This window comes from Blastocystis hominis, assembly GCF_000151665.1.
Source record: "Blastocystis hominis, Singapore isolate B (sub-type 7) whole genome shotgun sequence assembly, scaffold_8".
Taxonomy (NCBI): Eukaryota; class Bigyra; order Opalinata; family Blastocystidae; genus Blastocystis; species Blastocystis hominis.
Window position 1 is genome coordinate 821,070 of NW_013171867.1, and position 23,357 is coordinate 844,426.

General features: G+C 49.8%; 10 protein-coding genes; 4 read left to right on the plus strand and 6 right to left on the minus strand.

Annotated features, from left to right (window-relative positions):
- Positions 1-1,362: 1,362 nt before the first annotated feature.
- On the plus strand, positions 1,363-2,474 carry GSBLH_T00004929001 (uncharacterized protein; the record flags this gene model as incomplete). XM_013043909.1 has 7 exons in its annotated part: positions 1,363-1,401; positions 1,436-1,573; positions 1,604-1,685; positions 1,718-1,800; positions 1,831-1,899; positions 1,930-2,094; positions 2,125-2,474. 7 exons carry the CDS (start codon positions 1,363-1,365, stop codon positions 2,407-2,409), a joined length of 861 nt encoding a protein of 286 aa, XP_012899363.1. The 3' UTR covers positions 2,410-2,474.
- A 314-nt stretch (positions 2,475-2,788) lies between these two features.
- GSBLH_T00004930001 (uncharacterized protein) lies at positions 2,789-3,293 on the minus strand (the record flags this gene model as incomplete). XM_013043910.1 has 2 exons in its annotated part: positions 3,181-3,293; positions 2,789-3,146 (listed from the first exon to the last, which is right to left on the minus strand). The coding sequence occupies exons 1-2, from the start codon at positions 3,273-3,275 to the stop codon at positions 2,789-2,791; spliced, it is 453 nt and encodes a 150-aa protein (XP_012899364.1). The 5' UTR covers positions 3,276-3,293.
- Positions 3,294-3,695: 402 nt separating this feature from the next.
- GSBLH_T00006906001 (uncharacterized protein) lies at positions 3,696-6,629 on the minus strand (the record flags this gene model as incomplete). The annotated part of the gene is made up of 12 exons (XM_013043911.1): positions 3,696-4,199; positions 4,260-4,364; positions 4,394-4,516; positions 4,550-4,691; positions 4,756-4,786; positions 4,842-5,043; positions 5,073-5,130; positions 5,152-5,689; positions 5,722-5,831; positions 5,863-6,033; positions 6,068-6,561; positions 6,627-6,629. The coding sequence occupies 12 exons, from the start codon at positions 6,627-6,629 to the stop codon at positions 3,696-3,698; spliced, it is 2,481 nt and encodes an 826-aa protein (XP_012899365.1).
- Positions 6,630-7,099: 470 nt separating this feature from the next.
- Positions 7,100-7,689, plus strand: GSBLH_T00006907001 (Ferredoxin; the record flags this gene model as incomplete). The annotated part of the gene is made up of 5 exons (XM_013043912.1): positions 7,100-7,149; positions 7,181-7,293; positions 7,325-7,454; positions 7,487-7,538; positions 7,573-7,689. 5 exons carry the CDS (start codon positions 7,100-7,102, stop codon positions 7,687-7,689), a joined length of 462 nt encoding a protein of 153 aa, XP_012899366.1.
- Positions 7,690-8,521: 832 nt separating this feature from the next.
- Positions 8,522-9,301, minus strand: GSBLH_T00004932001 (uncharacterized protein; the record flags this gene model as incomplete). XM_013043913.1 has 5 exons in its annotated part: positions 9,156-9,301; positions 9,087-9,125; positions 8,928-9,057; positions 8,819-8,897; positions 8,522-8,788 (listed from the first exon to the last, which is right to left on the minus strand). Exons 1-5 carry the CDS (start codon positions 9,286-9,288, stop codon positions 8,522-8,524), a joined length of 648 nt encoding a protein of 215 aa, XP_012899367.1. The 5' UTR covers positions 9,289-9,301.
- Positions 9,302-9,914: 613 nt separating this feature from the next.
- On the minus strand, positions 9,915-11,179 carry GSBLH_T00004933001 (uncharacterized protein; the record flags this gene model as incomplete). XM_013043914.1 has 8 exons in its annotated part: positions 11,113-11,179; positions 11,013-11,080; positions 10,921-10,977; positions 10,776-10,885; positions 10,409-10,743; positions 10,322-10,379; positions 10,056-10,291; positions 9,915-10,025 (listed from the first exon to the last, which is right to left on the minus strand). Exons 1-8 carry the CDS (start codon positions 11,119-11,121, stop codon positions 9,915-9,917), a joined length of 984 nt encoding a protein of 327 aa, XP_012899368.1. The 5' UTR covers positions 11,122-11,179.
- Positions 11,180-11,518: 339 nt separating this feature from the next.
- On the plus strand, positions 11,519-13,259 carry GSBLH_T00004934001 (Cpn60; the record flags this gene model as incomplete). XM_013043915.1 has 2 exons in its annotated part: positions 11,519-11,599; positions 11,632-13,259. The coding sequence occupies 2 exons, from the start codon at positions 11,519-11,521 to the stop codon at positions 13,234-13,236; spliced, it is 1,686 nt and encodes a 561-aa protein (XP_012899369.1). The 3' UTR covers positions 13,237-13,259.
- Positions 13,260-14,205: 946 nt separating this feature from the next.
- GSBLH_T00004935001 (uncharacterized protein) lies at positions 14,206-15,459 on the minus strand (the record flags this gene model as incomplete). Its single annotated transcript, XM_013043916.1, has 1 exon — positions 14,206-15,459. One exon carries the CDS (start codon positions 15,457-15,459, stop codon positions 14,206-14,208), a length of 1,254 nt encoding a protein of 417 aa, XP_012899370.1.
- A 3,078-nt stretch (positions 15,460-18,537) lies between these two features.
- On the plus strand, positions 18,538-18,828 carry GSBLH_T00004936001 (uncharacterized protein; the record flags this gene model as incomplete). XM_013043917.1 has 2 exons in its annotated part: positions 18,538-18,617; positions 18,652-18,828. Exons 1-2 carry the CDS (start codon positions 18,573-18,575, stop codon positions 18,826-18,828), a joined length of 222 nt encoding a protein of 73 aa, XP_012899371.1. The 5' UTR covers positions 18,538-18,572.
- Positions 18,829-18,896: 68 nt separating this feature from the next.
- On the minus strand, positions 18,897-22,759 carry GSBLH_T00004937001 (uncharacterized protein; the record flags this gene model as incomplete). XM_013043918.1 has 8 exons in its annotated part: positions 18,897-21,056; positions 21,088-21,324; positions 21,364-21,525; positions 21,566-21,815; positions 21,851-22,058; positions 22,089-22,251; positions 22,282-22,554; positions 22,592-22,759. 8 exons carry the CDS (start codon positions 22,757-22,759, stop codon positions 18,918-18,920), a joined length of 3,600 nt encoding a protein of 1,199 aa, XP_012899372.1. The 3' UTR covers positions 18,897-18,917.
- Positions 22,760-23,357: the final 598 nt, after the last annotated feature.

A 23,357-nucleotide genomic window follows, 5' to 3' on the forward strand; every position in this document is an offset into this window, starting at 1 on the left:
TCGCTGAGTACAACCTCGAGGAGGGTTGCATCGTTAGTTATCTTCGCGATATCAAGCAGTAATGCAATGACAAATTGCTTTTCTTGGACAAACGATGTCGGCAAGTCGGAAAAAAGAGTCGAGCGGTAATCCAAATAGCCGGATACCACTCGCTTGAATTCTGAAGAGGAAGCCAAGCTCCGTAAGTAGAGATAGACATGACGAGGAGAACAGAAACTGCTGTGGAGAAGGGAAGAACAGCGACTCCACTCATTGGAATGAAGACAAGCAGTGAGAATGTGCTCTAAATCAAGTTCTCGCTGGTGCTTCTCGCTATCTGTTGTGACTGGAACGGATTGGAGGTGATTCCAGTAAGTAAAAGCTCGAGTAAGATTTGGAGAGTCGCTTTTGGAACAGAGATATAACCCCATTTGGTAGAGATTGGGAGATGAATCCGATTCAGAGTGGGACTACATATATAATAATAATAAATTCAAATAAAATACGAGCAAGAATCGATCCAAAAACTCTAGAAACTCAGAATACTGTCTAAAATGACAAACACGCCGCAATACTTCATAGACAGAATTGGAAGAGAGATTAATGTATCTGTCTGCATCTTCAAGAACGTAATGTAGTAATGTCGGATCCTTCACTTGAATGGTAGCAATGACCAGCATGCTGTATAAGTTGACCGCATGCTCTTGGGTTGCTTCTTTCTGGTATTCAATTGCCGTTTTACCTAAGGAAGTGAAACCACAATTCTGACATTTCTTTTCCAAATTCTTAATGATATCGCTCTTATTGCTCGTCATGGGATACTTGGCAATAAATTCATTTAAAAAAGGAGCAAATTCCTTGACATTGCGAGTCGCACCCTCTTTCGCCCCCTGATGACTTGAAAATGTCCGAGTGAAGGTAACTGGGAACTGCTGCAACTGTTTCGAAGATACTGCGAATTCCCTTCGAAAAGGGCAAGTAGGACAAGGGGTCAGCATAGAGAGTCGGCTGCTCCACAGACTGGAAAGAGATCGAACACTCTGTCTGATCATCTTTCACAAATGTGACATATTTGCATATTTTTGGTGCTTTATAGCAATCTGTTTGGTACCCAACTTTCTCTTTGACACGGAGAGAAACAGTATCGAAACACTTTACTATTTGTTCCATGCACATAGCTAACTACCTTTCCACATATAGATTTCCTGTTTTCGACATGGATCAGGAGAAATAAAATCACGCAAGATGGTCCCTATTTAGTTATTCATTTCTAATAGAAATACACTATTCCAAATTGAATAATAATTAGGGCCTTCTCAGACACAATCGATTTAATCATATTTCTTCTGTGGATTATTTCTATCGCTCGATTGATATTTTGCAATGAGCACGATTGCTAAGTACTCTTCTATTTTCGTAGAGGTTGGATACTTTTTACGTTAAGTTGATTTTGTAGGGTGCTACCACTTCTGTGAAGGCTGGAGCCAACCTCTGCTATGCTGCTTTCATTATGATGGTCTTGTCCGCTGTGGGTATGATCATCTCTCAGGTGATTGAGCAAAACTTTACCTCCTGCTCTTTCAAGGACTTGATGGTAGATTTTTATTTCGGATTTGACGGGTAGGATTACGTACCTAACTGTCTACAGGAGTATTTGGAGAACTCTTCTTCTGGAGCTGGTTTCCGCGTGATTCTCCGTCTTTTCGGTCACTATTTACCGAAGCCTACTGATATTTAGATGCGCTTGCTTCTCTGCTTCTCATTGCTGTTGGTAATTGTCTTGAGAACGTGTTCCGCGGCTCTGTGATGTCTCGTGTGCTGGTATGGGAAACTTTAGTCTATTGATTGTAGAACGGCACTCTGCATCTGGCCGCTCTGCTCGTCGTGTTCGAGGTGTGCTTCACTTCGGGTCTGTCCATCGTAGCATCGCAGTGAGTTGTTTATTGGTAGCAGCAGCGCGACTTCTACAAGCGCTGGAAGTACCAGAACTACATGCCTCAGATCGTGGCCACCGGTATCATGATCGATCACAGCTTCGATATGATCTGGACGCTGGATAACCTTCTGTACACCTATTTCTTGCTGATCCTCGGCTTCCTGACTTCGGAGCACGACGTAGCTGCTAGGAGGCGGATTGATGGGTAGAAGTTCTCTCGTGGATACACGATCACCGCGTATGTGGGCTTCTGGACCGGAATTCTGTCCTTCCTGGGCAATATCATTCGACTGGGAGCGTCCAGCAAAGGCTTCGCCAATTTCTGCACGTTCCTGGAGTATGGAGGCAACTTGGTCATGCAGCTGACTCTGCTTGTGATTATTGTGTGGACTGGAAGAGCGCTGGCTGGAATGGAGGGAGATCTGATTGGCAAGAGAGGCCGCAAGGGCAAGAAGGGCCGCAAGGGCAAGAAGGGCAGGAAGAACAACGTCTAAGGGGGTGTTCGCTTGCTGATTGATTGATTGATTGATTGATCTCTTACTAATTCTCGTAAGAGAAAGCAGTGTTTGTGACAAACAATCGAAAAGAAATTCTTGAGAACTTCATAGGCGAAAGGCAACGGACTACACAGAAATCGACCGGGCGGCAGCCTACATGAGCGCCAGGAGAAAGGGAATGAGCTTTGAACGAGCCACCACGAGCTTCTTAAAGCTCCAAATCCGCTTGTTCTCTTCGATTTTGGTGAGATAATCGCTACACATCAGTATCACCCTGCGTCACCACATCAACGCATCGCGTGTTACGTAAATGCGACCATCGCGCGGACCTTGGAACCAGAAGATATTCAGCGAGTTCAGCACAGAAGTTATCGTGTTATACGTCTTTTTTGCAGGAGAATGGAAGTCCGTGATAAAGATCAAGTCGTGCACGGACTCCAGCGAAGCAGTGCTCATCTACTTCAAAGCAATCCACACCAACCACTACAGAAGAAAGTTCCTGCAGAACGATCGTTTTGCAGGCAGCCTGCTTCAGCTTCGCGCAGTCAATCACTTTGGGGAACTGCTGATACTGCTGGGAGAGCGTATCTTGCGGAAAGAGCAGCGACGCATATGGGTCGCTTTCAGGCAGCTTCGGATCACAAAGCATTCGAAAACGCACATTATTCTTCGCGTCGTTGTACACGTCGATCACGAGCTGCGTGTCTTCGAAGGCTTCGATCAATGCCGAATAGCTGCGAGTGAGAGACTGCGATATCCATCATCCACATTCGCCCATCGAACGGAATTTTGTCTTTATTCATGTATTGAATCAGCGAGTCCAGTTTGTCATACTCGTGAAAATGGCCCAGCAACTGAATCATCTGGAGATAGAAATCGACGGAAGGTGTCGTCGTCTACTTCCCATCGATTTTCGTCCACTACCTTTCGATATCGATGCATCAATGTCATCGCTAACGCGAGGGTTTGCGCCCGCTCCTCCTCCTCCTCCACCTTATTCCCGTCCATCGACCGATGTTTCAGCGTGTGATTGAGCCCCATTAGAATATACGTGTATCTACTCGCCATCGCCTCGAAACCCAAACGATTCCCCGTTAAACCCAAGCGAATGCGATGCGTCGAGAGCGACCGTCCGTGCGCTTTTGATGTCCCCCGTCTGAACAACACAACGTTCCCTCAACGCTACTTTCATTAATGCGTAAATGTAGTGGTTGAACACTTCTTTCTGATCGCAACCCGTCGATTCGCACACAGCCACTCTGTTTCAATTCGATTGTGTACATTTACATCTCGTTTAGTTTCTCTTTGATGCTTTTCGAACTCTCCGATTCGGCATCGCTGCTCGAGAAGTAATTAAAAAGAACGGTGTAGCAGCTGCGAGGAATGGTGAGCGAATGCTCTGTTTTCTCGGCCATTTCGTGAAGTAATAGCAACGCTGCGTCGCCTTGATTGTTTCGACAGTTCACTTCAATGCCTGTTGAGTATGCTTTTAGTAGTTGGGTTTGAAGAGTGGATTTGGTGGATTCGTTCGGAGCGGTTTGAAGCTGGGCTTCGATCGAATGGATGAGTTTGTTCATTACAGCCAACGCGTCTTCTAGACGCTGGCAGTTGCTGTAGGAACGAATGATGCTCAGTTGCACGTTTTCGTCCAAGTTCATGTCTGTTTTGCTCATTATCTCGTAGAGATGGATAATTTTGTCGTACTGCTTGTATTTAAACAGCATCATGTAAATGCTTGTGGTGGCGGGAATCGACATAGAAGACAAAATTCCCTTCTCGAAGGCGCACTGCAAGTAAATCTGAAAGAGAAAAGGCAAACCGTTAGAAGCTTGTAACCATTCATGTACGTCTCTGGCATTGCAGCATGCAATGACCATGCTGTTAAACACGTCGATCTGGTCTTGCTTCGAAGAAAACGCTTGCTTTTCCAACATTTTCGTAATCACGCCAATCTAGATTGCTATCCATAGAATAACCCTACGTCTTTCTGAGAAAAATCACTAATAACAGAATCGTCCTTCAAAGCGCTAATTACCGATTCGGGTAGCGAAACACTTGATTTGGGTAATTCCTTGATTGTTTGAATGATCTTCTCGGGGTCTATCTACAAACAGAACGTGAACAGCACAGTCCTTACATAAAAGTCACCTTCGTCTTTGAATCCTGTTGAAAATAATTGTTTTCTTATCGCTGACTGTGAAAATGCATCACATCGTGTAGAAAAACACCGCAATGCAAACATTGTTCTTTTGTTGTATATAAATACACGGGGACTTATTCTACGAACTAGAATACAGGTTCTCCCTATCGCATTCATTTTCGTTCCCTTTCTAACAAACAAACAATGAATCTTGGTTGCTTTGGATTACATTGTCTACAGCCTGCTGAATCCAATCCGAAAACTAAAGAATCACACACGATCCTAATACCCACATTGAAAACAAAGTGGTGGAGCAAACCTCTCTTTCCCGCTCTGAAATCAGCAAAATCGTCTTCCTTGGCGGCAATGGCTTTCACCCCACTTTTCCTGTACACAGACCCATCTGGATTATTGATCTCAACAGTGCATGGCTTGAAATGGATCAGTTGCCCAGGCAGCAGACACGGCTTCACCGGCTCTCCATTCGCTCTCTACCATTCATTTCGCTCCATGTTTCAACAGCCTGCTTCCAGTTCTTCTCATAGAGAACCTTTTCGGCTGGAATCTGCGAATCGTCGCTATAAAACAAGTCCTGTAACCTGGGGTGAGACCAAGGCAGCAAGCACCAGAACAGCTCCAGTTTGGTTTTCTTGCAGTGGCAAAGCCCAGAAACGATATCGTCCTGCAGATTGATGTAGGTCTGCGCAGAGAAGCGAGGGAATAAATCATCTCCCATGATGGTCGTGAACGTGTTTGCAAGTGTGTCGGGCACCAGACAGGGAGAAAGAGTTTGTCTCGGTGGATCGAATGTGTAGCACGTGTTCGGGAAGTCGCGTTGCAGCGCCAGCGAAAGTAGCGACGCCACGCCGCCGCCCATGGAATGTCCTGTGATGATTAACCGCGTGAACGACGTGATGTGCGAACGAACGGAGTGTGATATCTCGATATCTGTGAGATTGGGACGATTGTGCAACAATGCTGTGAGAATGTTGCTCTCCTCTAAACTCTGCAAGATGCTCTCCGTGACCAGAAGCATTCCCTGCTTGTTAAACGTCGCAATCGTATCCACTTGGTGTGTGTATGCGTTCTTTCCGTTAAATCCATATCGATTTCCCAGGCTTTCGAGTGATACGGGTCCTATTTGGAATCCGAGCTTTCAGATTTTCTACGACTCAGCATGTCGGTGAGCACGTTCGCCAGCGTTTTCGTTCCGCGAACACACAAAACCACAGCGTCGGTGTAGTAATCGTACGCTAGAAGCCACGGAGTAGCGTCCAGACTACGACTCAATGAGTGTTTTGGAATCGAACTTGTCGTCTAGAGAGTAATAAATCAACTCTCCCTTGCACTCTTCGATCAGAGTGCTCATTGTTACAACTTCTAAAATAGAACTCCTTCCCTCGATGAGTCGTTTTCGAATTTGCCGAAGCATGGAAACGAACGGAGGCACTTTCCCCTCTTTCATTTTTCGAAGCGATTCGCTACGTTCAATATATAATGAAGGTCATAAGCTACAAGGAAACGCCATAGATCGCATTTGCATATTCCGCATAGTGCTTTAGCTCATTAAGCACTTCCTTATTCGTAAATAACGTTTCTTCCTGTTCGATTGGGTGGCTTTGCAGCTCTTCGGGGTGTTCTTTCAGATAAACGAGGTATTGGTCGAGTGGGAGATTCTTTACGACGTTGAGTGGAACGCCGCTCTCGCGTTTGTGGTGCCAAACGAGATTGTTGAGAAGCAGACCGCAGATGATGTCGGTGAAGCAGAGATCTTGAAAGGACGACGTCGATAGGAGGGTCTCTGCCAGCATGCCTAGCGTCTCGTCATTACAAACTACCCGAATCACTGCGGATTCCAAGATTCGTTTCAGTCCCGTTTTCGTGAACTTCGGAACAGTGAGCAAAACGAGAGACACGGTTACCAACCAGGATTCCAGAGAGGTCAAGACGCAGTAGCTAGTGATACAGAAGGTGAACTCTTTTGAAACAAGGGTTTTTGTTATGATGAGCTACATAGGTACAACAAAATAACGAATACCACAAACCACAAAGGAGAGTTTATCGTATTCAATACCATCAGTGTAAATACGTGAATAGTAAAAAAGAGGCTCACTCCCCTTCTCTTGCTGCTTTACAAAATCAAGGAATCATAAAAATAGAATAAGGATATCTCAAGTACGGTGCCCTTCATTGCCAGATGCATGATAAGGAAGGAAGTCTATAATAGCAACGGAACCAGCTTCAGATACCAGAGAAAGCTTTGTATGGGCTATTATTTGAACGAAAAAGAACAAATTGTATGGTCCTCTACATCATTAGATAGAATGGTGAGAAAAACGGTAGGCCTATGTCCGGAAACACCTGATTATACAATTGAAGGGCACGAAATAGGAAAATAGAGCACAAAGCTCTGTACAGCAAGTCTAGGCCCATCAGCATCGTTGAATCGTCGTCCCCGATATAGTTTCTCTTGTGATTAATCAATAATTTCACCATCGCATGAATAATACACTTTTGTCCTATTATTGAAGTTCATTTTATTTTTGCATGCTTGCATTATGTCCCCTTACGGCTCTAGCGCGCGGGGTTGTGTCTAGGTAACGTGCTGCGAGTCTGAATTCAACGTAGAGGCTTTGTTACTATTCACTTCCATACTCCAAATGGTGAAACAAAGACAGTGAAGGCAGAACCCGGTGAAAATCTTCTTCGTGTTGCTCAGCACAATGATATCCCTTTGGAAGGTTTCCATTTCCTCATTACATTGAATTATAGGTGCCTGCGAGTGTGGTTTAGCTTGTGCTACTTGCCATGTAATTCTTGACAAGAAGCATTACGATGCCATTCCTGAGCCAACAGAAGAGGAGGAAGATTGCCTTGACAATGCCTCTGGCATCACAGAAACGTATTGAGTGATTGAAATAGGATAATCGGTAGCTCGCGCCTCAGTTGTCAAATCAAAGTGAATGAAGACATGGACGGAATGGAGGTGCGTGTTTTCCATATACTATCTTACCACCTAGGTCACGGTCCCCAAGATTACCCGCAACTTCTATGTCGATGGTCATGTTCCCAAGCCGCATTCGTTTGTTTTCCTCAAACACAACAGTTACTCATTTTCTTCTTCTCCTTCACAATAAAAGTCACATACCCAACATAGGCGCCCAACACCAAGCAGGTAGTGATCACCAGTTCGCACAAGAACTACACATTCTACCCTTTCTTCCATTCTTACTTGCGTCGGCGTGCAGCTCTTCGCTCCGTCCGATACAAACAGCGGCATGTAGAACAGCGGCACCGCGAATCCGAAGCATTGCAGCTACTCTCGACCTCTCTCTCCATGCCTACCATTCGGAAAACCGAGTTCGCGTTCGTGCGATCGGACACGAAATACTGATTCACCGTCGCCAAGCACTACGACTCATCGAGGTCTTCGCGCCTCTACCTCCGTCTGGAACCCCGCATCCGCGATCGCCATCACCACGCCTGTGGCGTAAATCAGCCAGTTCTGCATCGAGTTGGCGAACCAGGAGAGCGCGATGGCGGTCAATTCGCAGAACACCGCGACCGAAACGACCACGAGATGGCCGAAGCGATCGCTGACCCAGCCGTGGATGAAGGAGAAGACGACATCGACGATGCAGTACACGCCGGTCATCGTGCCGACGGTGGCCAAGTTGACGATTTGGCGCGTGAACATGTTCTGCAGGAACACTTGCTGATAGCCGTCGTTGAAGAAGAAGCACAGCAGAAGCAGCATTCGCGGCGTCATGGCGGTGTGCAGCACGGACTGAATCTCGCTGAGAACGCCGCGAGACTGCGGGGAGGAGGCTTTTTTGTCGGAATCTGTGTCTTCTTTGACGGTTCTTTCGTTGTTTTCGGGGGACTCGGCGGTCAACTGACCGTCGGAAGACATGATGACCACTTCGCTGGGAGGGGAGACGACGACTCGCTTGAGGAAGCCCAGGGGGATCACGGAGAAACCCGCCATGCAGCCAAGGAAGATGAAGAGGATGGACGTGCTGCCGTTCCAACCGTTGTGGATGTCCGAGGAAATGCCCAACAGATCGACGAGAACGCCGGAGGTAATGCTACCCAACGCCTGGGTGTGAGAGAAAACAAATAAGGAGGGAATACGCTGCCGAACATGTAAATAGACATAAAAATACCAGACTTCTTGCCTCGGTCAGAGTCGTTCGAGTTGTTTCCTAAAATGATGCCTTGCGAGGCCCAAACCATCTAAAATTCATAGAGAGCGGATAGAAGTACGGCAGATAAAAAGCCATGGCACGCACAGATAAGATAGGGTACAACAGGCAGAATATAAGAGAATTGGGATATGTATATTCTGGAAATGATAGTGGAAAGCAAAAACTACATGTAGGAAAAACCGCACCAAAAAATCGTTCGTTCTGCACTTCCAAACATCTTAATTACGCTGGGAACAAGGAAATTGGAAAACGCGTTGACGATGTTAACGATCGCCATACCGATGGAACCTATGTTCCCTACAGTGAAGTAACCCGATAGCCAATACCGAGAATGGGCACCGCAAAATTCATAAAGGCATTCGTTCCTACAGTCAACAAGTCTCAACAGCCCCTACCGAAGAAATTGATGCCAAAAGCTACACTAAGTAGAGCCACGTTGATAGCATTCATTTTGGTCCCCCCTTGAACTTCTGACTTGTTTATTACAGGCTCACAAATGCTCATTTTTCTTGAAGATTGACGCCGCATAAACTGGTATTCGATATACTTTTTTTTGAAATGAATTAAGTTCTGTAGTGATGACGCTTGGGTGCCCCGCGATTCTTGTTTCTTCTCAAAACACAATTAAATCTCTTATACCAATAATCAATTTCTCGATTTTCTCTCTTATATTGGGTGCCCAACGTGTTAACTCAGTCCATACTATTCGGCAGTAGTTGTAGGACATGGCACAGATCATACATCGATTTAACCTACAAATTAGTTGGACATATCGTGCAATACAGTCTCATGCTAAAAACACAAATAAAAAGAATCACCTTTCGTTTCGTTCATATATCCCTTTCTTGAAGAGTTTACGTTGTTATCGCAAACATTGGTATTTGGGTTGAGGTAAGGTAATAGTTGTTGTACAGGCTTCTGAGACTTGTTAAGCAAGCTTATCCACCTTTTTTGACTCGACAGAGCAGTCAATAATTGCGCTCACGTAGATGGTTATTCCAACTCAGATTTTTGCGTAATTCCAGTTCTGTCGTAAAGAGAATACTTGGACGATCCGAGAACGACGATTAGTTTTGGTTTATTCGCACACCTTCCCACCATGGTTCTCACTCCTCCACCAGTTTCTACAAAGCCTCTTTCCACCTCCTGTATATTCAACAAACACCCCAATATTCGGCTTCATTGTACATTTCGTACTTCTCCGTTTCTCTCACTTTCACCTTCTCCACTTCGATTCCCACATTCTCCGTCCTCCTCGAAGCCTTCTACCGCTTATTCCTTCCTCCCATACCAACATGTCCCATCAGCGAATACACATAGTCGTTCATCAGCGGAATATACCTCGCAATGCCTCCCTGCGATTCAGGGTCCCAGTCCAACGCGATGATTTCCTTGCTTGCCTCACCCCGGATCGGGCGAATCTGCGAGCAATCGTACGATCGCTGCCACTCCAACACTTGCTCTTCTTTCCTCGACGCACCCGAGGACGCTGCAGGCTTCAGCTGCTCGCAGTAATTGATTCCGTGGGCTTCTACGCGTCAGCTAGGACGCCAAATCGCACGATGGAAGCGAAGGAAGGAGTTCAGCTCGTCGGATTGATTGCCGTCGTCTTCGAATCGCTGCAATGAACCAGCTCCACAGAACGTACCACCAAACGGTAGTCGAAACACGCACTGACCTCGTCGGGAAGCACCTCCCACACGGCTTCGGCCACCACGTTGGGGTTGTCGGGACGCGTGAGCGGGATCGGAGCGAACGACTGCTCGATTCGCTCTTTCTTTGAGGAGGCAGGGGAGCTGCGAGGCGAGGACGGCTGCGAGGAGCGGGAAGGCTGCTTGGTGGTTGTGGAGAGACTGCCATACTCCATGAAGCGGAGCCAGGAATCGGGAGTTTCGTTGATTAGATTGGACTTTTCGTTCTCGTCAAGATCCGCAAAGAGAACCTGGTCTTCGGGACTCATGGACTCCTTCACTGGACCTGCTTCTAGTAAAATAAGCGACTAGGAAAAGAAATACGAGAGTATTTGTCGTAACCAATGATGGGAAAGTCCACCTGGCGAATACTGAAATGGACGGGCCATCTATAGTCTGTGTAAACACTTGATTCGGGTAAAAACTCGCTTAATCTTTGGAATTAGCCAAATAGACGAAGAGTGAATACCCCGAACTATCGAACGGAATATTTAAAAATCGGGGGCCGACGGGGATCTCTGGAATACTACAATGGTAGAAACGACTTGTTCGCTGCCATACTCGTTGCCCATTTCCAAGTTGCACATAAATCCGGATTTAGCATCTGTGATCGAGACAGAATTTGGTTCCTTGGAGCTTACACTGCATTTGAAACAGATACCTGGTTCATTCTGCGAAATTGCTTCTGTTTTCGTTCTTAGACAATAGTAATAGAAAAATAAGAGAGTATCCGAAACAAACAAAGGAAATACTAGCTTGATGCGAACAGGAAGTGTGGCTGTGAATAGAACGGGTCGTTTTGTATAAAAATTCTCTGTCTAGATACACATCAGCGCGTTTTTCGGACCTAAAGAAGTGTTTCTTTCCTATTCCGTTTCTATCATCGATAGGAAACCGAGTGCACAAGAGATGCATGCGCAATGGCCTTTAAACAATTGCCTTTTCACTTCCCCAGGTTTCCCTGTTTCTCCGTTCTAGAAAATTCGACAGTGCCGGTCGATTCTTATTCTATTCTTTATACTTAGTGAAAGCAGTACGAATTATTTTCTCTCTCCTCACCGAGTAGAATGCAACGTGTTGCTAGCAGAGGTTCGACCCTTATCAGAAGATGTTTTGCTACCGGAAAGGAACTCAAGTTCGGAGTGGAGGTGCGTATTCCAATGAATTTCCTAACGCGTAGGCTCGTAACGCCATGCTTCGCGGAGTGAATGCTCTTTCCGATGCCGTGGAGACGACTCTGGGACCGAAGGGTCGCAACGTCATTATTGATCAGCCCTACGGTGCTCCCAAGATCACGAAGGACGGAGTGACTGTTGCCAAGTCGATCGAGTTCGAAGACCGTTTCGAGAACATGGGTGCTCAGCTGGTTCGTCAGGTGGCGAACAAGGCCAACGAGGCTGCTGGAGACGGAACGACGACCGCTACGGTGCTTGCCCGTGCGATCTACGCGGAGGGCTGCAAGTCGGTGGCTGCGGGTCTGAACCCGATGGATCTGCGCCGCGGCGTGAACATGGCCGTGGACGCGGTGGTGGAGGAGCTGCGTAAGATGACGAAGAACGTGAGCTCGAACGAGGAGATCATGCAAGTGGCCACGATCTCGGCGAACAATGACCAAACGATCGGCAAGCTGATCGCCACCGCGATGGAGAAGGTGGGCAAGGACGGCGTGATCACGGTCCAGGACGGCAAGACGCTGTCGGACGAGCTGGAAGTGGTGGAGGGCATGAAGTTCGATCGCGGCTTCATCTCGCCGTACTTCATGACGGACACGAAGACGATGAAGACGGAGATGGAGGACCCGGCGATCCTCCTCTACGACAGCAAGATCTCCACGGTGCAGTCGCTGCTGCCCATTCTGGAGAACATTGCGCGCGAGGGTCGCTCGCTGGTGATCATCGCGGAGGACGTGGACGGCGAAGCACTCTCCACGCTGATCCTCAACAAGCTGCGCGGCGGACTGAAGGTCTGCGCGGTCAAGGCGCCGGGCTTCGGCGACAACCGCAAGAACACGCTGGCCGATCTGGCGGTGCTGACGGGCGCCACGCTGATCTCGCAGGAGACGGGCCAGAAGCTGGAGTCGGCGACGATGGACATGCTGGGCTCGGCGAAGAAGATCACGATCACCAAGGACGACACGGTGATTCTGAACGGCCAGGGCGCGCCGGAGGCGATCGCGGCTCGCTGCGAGAACATCCGCTCGCTGATCTCCACGACGCAGTCGACCTACGAGAAGGAGAAGTTGGAGGAGCGTCTGGCGAAGCTGAGCGGCGGCGTGGCCGTGATCAAGGTGGGCGGCGCCTCCGAGGTGGAGGTGGGCGAGAAGAAGGACCGCATTGAGGACGCTCTGAACGCGACCCGCGCGGCCGTGGCGGAGGGAATCGTCGTGGGCGGCGGCGCGGCGCTGCTGTACGCGTCGAAGGCGCTGGAGGGCCTGAAGAGCAAGGCGGCGAACTTCGATCAGAAGATCGGCGTGGACATCATCGAGAAGGCGATCCGCGTGCCGTGCGCGACCATCGCGAAGAACGCCGGCGTGGAGGGCGCGGTGGTGGTGAACACGCTGCTGAGCGGCAACGACAAGGAGATGGGCTACAACGCCTTCACCGGCGAGTACACCAACATGTTCAGCGCGGGCGTGGTGGATCCCACGAAGGTCATTCGCACGGCGCTGGTCAATGCGGCGGGCGTGTCGTCGCTGATGACCACCACCGAGTGCATGATCGCGGATCTCCCCGCCAAGGAGCCTGCGATGCCGGCGATGCCCCAGGGAATGGGAGGCATGTACTAAGTGTAAGGGGATTCATGTATTATGGCGTGTTTGTTTTGAGGCAAGAAGGTGATAATGATAATAAATAGTAAATAATAAATGATAATAATAATAATGTTAATGTGTGTGTGGAGCAAACAGGACAGACTAGACTCCAAAACAAGAGTTCAGGCGCGAGTAAATCCGTCGTTTGTAGTTTTTGTCGTCGTCCGCGAGCTCCACTCCGTCGCGCGCAAGTTCCTCGAAGGCATTCTTGATGCCGTAGGCCAGGTTGATACAGTCGTTGTAGCATTCTTCCTCGACGTCCTTGGAATCCATGTACAAATTCCACAGCAGCACGTACATGTAATAGATCCGAGTCGATGTATCCGACTTCAAATCCAGCGCCAGCTACACCTCACCCGCTCCCCAACAACCCCTCACCACATTGGCCACGCTCACGATCAAGAAAGGATTGGTGTCCATCCACTCGTACCCCGAGTTCTGGATCTGCTCCATCGCGTAAATCACCAAATGATGATTCTCCGACGCGCACAGCTCGTTCAGCAACCGATTGATGTCCTGCGACTCCACCATCGCGTCGACCTCGCTCTCCGTCAGCGCGCTCTGCTGCAGCTGCGGAACATTCCGCTCCATCAGCTGCTTCAGATACCCCACATCCTCCTCCAGCTGCGCGATGTGCTGATTCATCGCCGCCAATCCGCCCGTTCCGCTCACCGCGCCGATCCCCTTCTGGATCTGCGTCTTCATCTCGCCCACCACGCTCTGCACGTGCGGGATCACCGCGTTCTTCATCGCTGCCCCCACGCTGGAGGCGATCGCCTTCTCGATCCGCTCCCCCGAGTCCTTCCGCATCGTCTCCAGCGCCGTCGCGAAGTTCTCGTCCAGCTGCTGGCGCAGCTGCTGCATCGACGCCGCCACCGCCCTCGCCGTCTCTTCCTGGATCATCGCGCGCACCGTCTCCAGCAGCTTCGCGTTGTTCTGCGCCAGCTATCCCTCAAACCGGCTCCTCTCCCCTACCATCTGCTGCACCAGCGCGATTTCGCGCTCCTCGATCGCCACCTGCGTCGCCGACATCGGAGCCATCGGGCTCGGACTGATCGCCGCGTCGTACTGCGGGAAATGCTGCATTCCGCTCTCCCGCGCCTTCGCCTTCGTCATCATCTCCAGAATTCCCAGCTCTCGGCTCTCCTCCACCGCCTTCGGCGCCGCGACCACCGTTCCTTCCGTCGGTTTTGCCGCCTTCTTCGGTTTTGCCGCCTTCTTTGGCTTCGCCTCCGCTTTGACCGGGGCCGGCTGCGTCTTTTGCGCGGGCTCTGGCTTCGCCGCCGCCACGGAAGGCTTCGGCTGCGCGGGCTCCGGCTTCGCTGCCGGCTTCTTCGTCTTCACCGGCTTTTTCGATTTGAGCACCGGCAATTCCGACTTCTGGATGGGACTTTCCGGCTTCTGGATGGGCACTACCGGCTTGGGAATGGGCATTGCCGGACCCTCGGTGGGCGTTGCCGGCTTCTGGATGGGCACTACCGGCTTGGGAATTTCCGCCTTCTGGATGGGACTTTCCGACTTCTGGATGGGCACAACGGGCTTGGGAATGGGCATTGCCGGTTTGGGCACGGAAAGCTCGAAGGGATTGACGAGCTTGGTCTTCTTGACCTTCTTCGCCTTGCTCTTCTTCGTAGGACGCGCAGCCGCTTCCGGCTCCGGCTCTGCTTCCGGCTCCGGCTCTGCTTCCGGCTCCGGCTCTGCTTCCATTTCTGGCTCCATTTCTGGTTCCATTTCTGGTTCCATTTCTGGCTCTTGCTCGACTTCTTGCTCAGGGATTTCGTCGGACGTGAAAACAATCTGGGGCGTTTCCAAAAAGGGATTCGGCTCCGACTCGTGGTCAGTCCGGTTCCCCGTTTCCCTTTCTCCTCCATCCGCTCTCTCCTTCTCTCCCAGTTTCTCCGTTTCCCCTTTTTCATCGAGTTCGGAGCCCTCGCTCTGCGTCACTTCGTTGCTCTCCGCCCAATCCGCCCACGCCTCGCTCCCTCCTTTCCCCGCCATCCCCGCGGAACCCCGCTCGCCCTCCGAATCCACCGACTCCGAGGGCGTTTCGTTGCCCTCGTTCTCTTCGAATTCGTCGGGCTTCTCGCTGGGCTCCGACTCGGACACGTGCATTCCCAGCGAAACCCACCCATTCAGATCGAACGGCTGATTGGTCGCCGCGGGAGCCGATTCCCCGCGGGACTGGCTGCTTTCGATCATGTCAAAAATCGAGGGGTCCGGCTTGGGAACGCTCGGCGAGGAAGATTCCGCGGGGTTCGAGGCGACCGACGGGTTGGCGGGAGAAGTTGCCGCCAATTTTGCCGGTTGGGAGGGCTGGAAGGTCTGGCCGAAGAATAACCGCGGTTTAGGAACCTCGGAAATGGGGGCTGGAAGGGTCGGAGTGGGCTTGGGAGCTTTTGGAAGGACGGGAGATTTGGAAAGAGGAAGCGGAACGGAAACCGGAGCCTCGGATTTGGGATCACGCAGAGGGATTTCTAATGGTGATCGGAAAGGGAAGCTAGAACGAGGAATAATGGGATCAGGAGATACATCGTCCGACTCAGAGTGAGCAGACGAGGAATAGAGAGGGGAAGAGTGAGAATCGTCTTCACTGGTATCTGCTTCGGAGTCATTCTCGCTATTGCTCTCTAGGATAGGGAGATTTGCAACTTCATCGGATTTCAGGAGGAATCGATTGCTCTTTTGGATCTCGTTCGACACACTCTCACTGTTTGTTAGAAACTACGATTTCACCTTACTTCAGCGCTTCCACGTTATTTCCACTTTCAAAAGATGGATCGTTCTCCGGACAGTAATCTTCCTCTACAAACTATAATCAAAGGAATAGGCGGTATTACCATCTATGAATTAAAATGTTACAAATAAAGCTACAATTTTCGTTCGGAATATATCGATCTCCAACAAACTCGGGCATGAAGGTATTCTGGATATCTTTCTCACTAAACGTGATATCTGAACAGATCTCTCACCTGCTCTCATCACTGCTGTGCAGGTTGTTCATCATGGCGAAAGACAAACGCTGTGCTTCATCCATTGTTTTCACCCCGCCAGCAGGTTTTGAATAATTATTAATAAGGTCCATTCTTTTAGGATTAATAACCTTATCAAGAAAAAGTGAACTTTTGTTTTATTAGTTTCGATTTTACCTCAAAACTGTTTAAAAACAAACACAAATAGGGAGAAACGACTAACCATCGCATAGCAAGGACGATTCACGCAAGAAAAGAATCATACCATCTAGAGGATGTGTCTCAAAAAACGTTATCAGACGCATGTCACTCCACCACATCCTTCCTATAATCCAAAGCGAAAATCCGTGAACCCCATCGATAAACCTTGCCTCAACGACCTGGATCCCTGGTAAGAATTCAAGCACATAGCGCATCGGAACTCTTCGTACAAAGCCATCAATAATAACCCGACGCAGATATCCTGCTCCCTGCTCCATCCTCTCCACTCCCATCTCCTTCCAGGGCATGCCCGGCTGCAGCTCGCCTTGTGCCCTGCAGGGAGGACAAGAAGCAGGAGGAACAGACGAATAGGGAGGGATGGGACGAGTGGGATGAGTTGGATGAGTGGGAGGGATGGGACGAGCGGGATGAGCGGGATGAGCGGGATGAGCGGGACGAGCAGGTTGAATGGGATGAATGGGATCGATCATTGAGTTCAAATTGTTCAAATTGTTTAAATTGTTTAAATTGTTTAAGTTGTTTAGGTTGTTCAAGTTGTTCAAGTTGTTCAAGTTGTTTAGGTTGTTCAAGTTGTTCAAACTGTTCATATCATAACAATCACTGCAATTACTCAAAAGATTCGACATGTTCAAAGTGTGGTAATTCCTTCCAAAATTCAATTCATTCAAATCATACAATTCATTCAATTCATACAATTCATCCAATTCATTCGGAGAGCACGGCTTTCTACTATTCTCTTCACAAAAACAACACAATTCTCGCCCTCCAGGCGTGCCTCCACGCCCAAAATCGTTCGTTTCAGACAAAGGAATGGGCTCCGCAGCTTTCGGCTCATCGCCACACGGCAAATTCGAGTCATTCTTCGCTCCAGAGCGTGGTGAAGCAAGAAAATCACGGCTAAAATAACCGTTTCGGTGGATTACCAATGAAGAGAGACGGCTGAACTGCACCTCGAAAGAAAAGCGACGGCCATTCCAGGTGTAGGCCAGCTCTTGAAGGCGACACTTCGCGAAAACGCTCTCGCTCAGATGAAGGTATTCGACGAGAGCTTTCGGACCAGCGTCATGGATGAACATGCGAATACGCGTGACATTCCCAAATCGACTGCAAATCTAGGTAAAAAGTCAGATGGCATAGGATACGGAAAATAAGTGATTTAGAGATAGGGTAGAATTGTCAAAACATATGATAGATATTAGCAAAACTCGTTGGGGAATAGAATGATCTTCAGGTACAATTAACTCGGAGTAGCGAGAATACTGAAGATTAATATCATGACCATGAATAATCAATTTGTTTCTCTCAAAATAATTCATAACTTTTACAGCATCTTGAACTGAATACAACTCGATAAGTGCCTAGGATTACTAACAAGAAATAAGAAAACCTGATTATTGGGCCGTAAAATAAACAACTCCTTTACTTTACATACTTTTTCGATTTGCTCAATGATGTCAAGCTACAGTATCATCGAATAACGAAAGTAGAATACCCGAGATATACTATGAGTAATTAGGTTGGCATGGAGAACCTTTGATACGACTATTTCATCACCTTTCTAACAATCACTCGCAAAACAAGGTATTACAAGCATGATACTCTATCAAGATAGATAAGAATACAAACGATAAACAATAATTCAAAGAATGCCAAGCTAAAATACTATTATGACATTAAGCTGAACTACAAAATGTGGAAACAACGAACACAGATGATTCAGTTATTGCATGACACATTAATTCACAGCATGAAACAAACTCAGATTGACATATTCTTGTTTTCTCCCAGATCCTGCATTTGCATAGTTTTACTAAATTCATTGCAGTAGGACAACACATGCAAAATGTCCTAGTGCTAGATCCCTAGCATTCAGAGAGTTTTGCGGAATCGCGGTTATTTAGGACTGCTGGCAGAAAAAGGATTTGGTAAATAGAGAACCTTTCTAAACCCATTTTCTCAATAATCATTCTGATTGACGGTATATTATGTTCAGAGCCCTTGCTAGAACTGTTCCCACACTTCGAAGTGCTGTTGCGATGAGATATTTCGCTTCTCAGGCATGCGCTGGTTATTCGCCATTAAGATTAGACTTTCCTTCCTACTGAAGAGGTCACCGCCCGTATGCTGGATGTGGTGAAGAAATTCGATGCTGTCGATCCTACTCGTGTAAGTGGTTCGATACGAGTTCTTATCCATTTAGGTGACTCCCACGGCTCATTTCCAGAACGATTTGAAGCTGGATTCTCTGAACGTTGTAGAGTTGATTATGGCCATTGAAGATGAATTCGCTCTCGAGATTGCTGATGACGTCGCCGAGAAGATCCATACTGTCGGAGATGCCATCAAATTCGTTAGTGAACATCCCTTCTCTAAGTAATTATCAACACAAGAACCACCATTGCCATTATACAAACTAGAATAGTCTTGTTTGATAACAAACACAACACAGTTGCATCTATATTCCTATTACACACGTCTCCGCTTACTCTCCTTCCCCTTCTCTCCCTCTCCCTCTCTCTCCTCATCCTGAAGAATCTGCCCCACCGTCCTCGTCACCGTGCTCACTCCATCCACGAATTTGGTTCGGAAGATCACATTCGCATTCGTGAACATGCCCTCCTTCAGGCTCACCACGATAAACTGGCTCTGTCCGAAGTGTTTCCTCAGCATCCTCCCGATGTTCTGCGTGTGGCTCAGATCCAGCGCCGCGTCCACTTCGTCCAGAATGTACATCGGCGCCGGTTTGAACAGCAGCAGCGCCAGCACTAACGACAGCGCCAGCAGCGATCGCTGCCCGCCGCTCAGCTCCGACAGCGACTCTTTCTCCTTCCCTCCGAAGGCCACGCGGACCTCCAACCCGTCCAAAACCGTCCCGCCTGCGGGGGGATCGAGGCGCGCGGAAGCCCCTGGAAGCAGCGTGCTGAAGATCGAGCCGAAGTCGCGATTGACCTTCGCGTACGTCGAGGCGAGCGTTTCTTTCTTCTTGATGTCCAGCTCGTCGATCACCTTCACAATCTGGCTGCGGTCGTTCTCGATGATTCGCCGCTTCTTGAGCAGTTCTTGGTACTCGCTCTCCGCCTTCTCCATCATCCCCAGCACTTTCTTGTTCAGCCGACGCCCCAAATGTTCCTGCTCCTCCTCCAGACTCGCGATGCGCGCGCGCAGCTCCTTCGGGTCCAGGCGCGCGAAGTCGTAGTCCGTTCCCTCCTTCCCGAACTCGCTCTCCTCGCTGCTCAGCCACGCGAACTGGCTCAGCAGGCTTTGCATTCGGCTCTCCGCGTCCGCGCGCGCCTTCTGCAGCTTCGCCTTCCTCCCGGCCACTTGCTTTCGCTTCGCTTCCGCCTCCTCCATCTCGCGATTCCGCGCCTCCAATTCGCGCTGATACTCCTGCACTTCCTCCGATTGCCGGTGCGCTTCTTCGCGTTTCGCCGTCGCTTCGCGCTTCACGCGATCGTACTCCTCCTTCATCGCGCGCATCTTCGCTTCCAGCGCCTCCACCACCTTCGCGTGCGTCGCCAGCGCTTCTCTCTGCGCAGCGATCGCCGCTTCCATCTCCCCCAGCTGTCGTCGCTGCTCCTCTTCCTCCAATCGCTGCTCCTCCGCTTCGTTCGCTCCGGATTCCGCCGCTTTCGCCTTCATCTTCGCGCTCTGGCGACACGCCTCCACCGATTCCATCAGCGCCTGCACGCTACTCGCGCCCGCCGCTTTCATTTCCCGCTCCTTCGCCTCCAGATCTCGCAAATGCGCTTCGCCGCGCTTTTCTTCGCCCACCGCTTCCTCCAGCAGGCTTCGCAGCTCCGCAATCTCCTTCGTTCTCGCCGCCTTCTCGCTCTCCAGTCGCGTCGATTCGCCTCCCGCGCTTCTCTCCAGCACCTCCATGTTGTGCAGCTCCAGCTCCAGTCTGCCCTGCACGCGCTGCTCTTCCTGCCGCTTCCCGCGCAGCCGCTCGAAGCTCGCTCGAAGCTGCGCGGCCTCCTGCTCCAGCGCCACGCGCCGATCGCGCAGCTGGTTGGCCTCGGCCAGCAGCTGCAGCACGGGGACGCTGCGGCTCCGCGCGCCGCCCTCCAACACCCCGGAGGGATCCACAATGTCGCCGTCCAGCGTGACGGTCCGCGCGCGCACGCCGGGGTGGAACGCCACTTTCCGCGCCACGTCGAGCGTCTCGCAGACCAGCGTGGTCCCGAAGACGTACTCGATCGCCTCCTGCACGCTCTCGCTGTACCCCACCAGCGTGAGCGCCAGCGAAACCGACCCTTGCGGCGCCAATCGCTGCGCTTGGAGCACTTTCGCGGGGGGGAGCGTGTGGTGGCGGATTCGGTTCAGCGGAATGATGGTCACGCGCCGCTGCAAGCGGCCTTTCTTCAGCAGCGCGCTGCCCGTCTCGTCCGTGTCCACCACCACTTGGTAGAGCTTCCCGCCCGCGCAGACTTCGATCGCGTTGGTGAAACGCTCGTCGCGCACTTCGATCAGCTCCGCCACCAGGCCTTTCACGCGCGAGCGATCGAAGTGCGGCTCGGGATCGCTGTAGCTGAATCGCAGACTGCTCACTTGGCTCTCAGCGCGATCGCACGCGCTTCGGACTTGTTCGAGCTCCGCCTCCACGTTCTGATCGTCACTCCCGTTCATTTCGATCGACTCGAAGCGATTGCTGCGCGTGCTCGTACTCCCCGCTGTCCAACCCGATGCTGCTCAGCTCTGAACGCAGCTTGTTCACGCGATCTCGACAGGCCGTTAGCTCCGCTTCGTTCTTCGCTCGCTCGCCAGCACTTCGATCCAATGTCGCGTTGATTCGCTCCAGCTCGGCTTCCGACGCCGCCAATTGCTGGCGCAGCTGTTTGATCTTGCTCGCTTGTTCCAACTGCACGCGTCGTTGCTAGTTCTCACCTCCATCTCGCGCTCCTACCGCTTCCACCAAGTCGCCAAAGCTTCGGCCGGACGATCCAGACGATCCGGAGGATCCGGAGGATCCGACATCGCCTTGCTTGGCGTGTTCCAACTGCTTTTCGAGCTCTTCGAGCCGCACACGCTCTTCGCTCGCTTCCTTCGCGCGATTCTCCGCCTCGATTCGCTTTCTCTACGCATTACACGCCTCCTCAGCACGCACGCGAGCCAACGTCGCGGCCTCCTCCACGCTTTGCGTCATGCTCTGGAACCGATTCTCCGCCAACCGAAGCTCCTGCTTCTCCCGGTCCATCGCGGTTATTTCGCTGCTGTAGCTCGCGTTCTCGCGGATCAAATCCTTCGAGCGTTCGCGCTCCAACCTCTAGATGACTCGCTCGTCCCTCTCTCACACTCAACTCGTCCGCGTCCGCGCTTGCTTTGGAGTTGGATTGGATCGCCTTCACCTTCCGCTCGATTTCCTCGCTTCGATTCTACCTCTGACTCCGACCCTTCCGCACACTTTCAACCGGTTTATCGCGCTCTCCAGGTTGAGCTCCTCCGCTATCAGCCTGTTTTCTTCGGCTCCGTCGTGCAGCGTTTGACGAGCCGAGTAGTATTCGAACGCTGTTTCTTGACGATGCAAACGCTCAATCTCCGTGGAGTTCGACGCCCACTGAAGATACGCGCTGCGCTGCGCCCGCAGCTTCTCGAGAGTCGGAGTGATATCTACAGCTTGCAACCCACGAGCGATTTAACCTTCCTCCAAAATCTTCGTTATCTCCGATACTTTCACGTCTTTCTTTTCCATCGTTTTCTGGGCTTGAGCCTTCTTCATCTCATACAGCCGAGTACCACACGCTTCTTCAACCATACCAAGAATCTCCTTTGGTTTCATATTCAGGACCTTCGTAATGTGTCCCTAAATTTCAACGGTTTCGTAGTGCAGTACTTGCATGATCAGAAAGTGGGGGTTATTCACATTCAACTGAACACTGTGAAATAGATTCTGGACTTGGTTCACTTGGGCGTTGTGGCCCTGAATCAAGTATTTGTTGCGTCCACCTATCACCACTTGACGAGTCACTGTGATTCGGTCATACTGCTCGTATCCAATAGGGCTCTGATCACTGCGCTCGTTGTTGAATACTAACGTTACTGTTGCTTTCGTGATGCCCGCCTGGCCTTGTTTGTACACTAATTCCTGTAGATTCTTTACACGGACCTAATACGTAATAACCTGTTATCAAAAAGAAGCATACTTGAGACAAGTTGGTAATTCCTAAGACAAAACAGATCGCATCCAGAATATTGGACTTCCCACTCCCATTTAGTCCTGTAATCGCATTGAATTTGCTGTCAAAGCCAGAGATCACTGTACGATTAGCATAACTCTTAAATCCATCTAAAATGATTTCTTCCAAGTACATATTGGCTCAATTACTAGATGGATTTTATTTGCTTTTCGTATTTGAATTCTCTTTGACCTTTTTTTCTATTTTAAACATTTGTTTTGTATTTCCGGAGTCGAGTGGAAAGTATCAAGATGCTTAAAAAGCCTTTTTGGACAAATGGCAATAAAAAGTTCGGTGCGACTCTTCAGAGGGTGATTGCAATAAATGAGACAATTTGTGTGATTAAGGAGTGCGCGTTTAATATAGAATAGGTAAAAATAGAATGGACCACTTGATGAATCGAGTAAAGTATTAATAATAAGTATAATGAATTTAGGGGCAGTGGGCGTTTCACTCTAGTTGATTATTCCATATACACAGATAGTCTTACCAGAAAGCCAAAATGTCTGAGGAAGTAAGTCGAAGTGTGTTTAGAGTGGTTGGAGTGTTGAGGCGTGAGAAGTGTTGCATGTTTACGGAAAGGGACTTTCTAACGGTATAATAGGCTAATAACGTTGCTGCAAACTTAGAGCAGAAGAAGAAGAGAACTTTCAAGAAGTTTACTTACCGCGGAGTGGACTTGGACAAGTTGCTGGACATGCCCTTGAAGGATTTGATGGAGCTTGTTGATGTA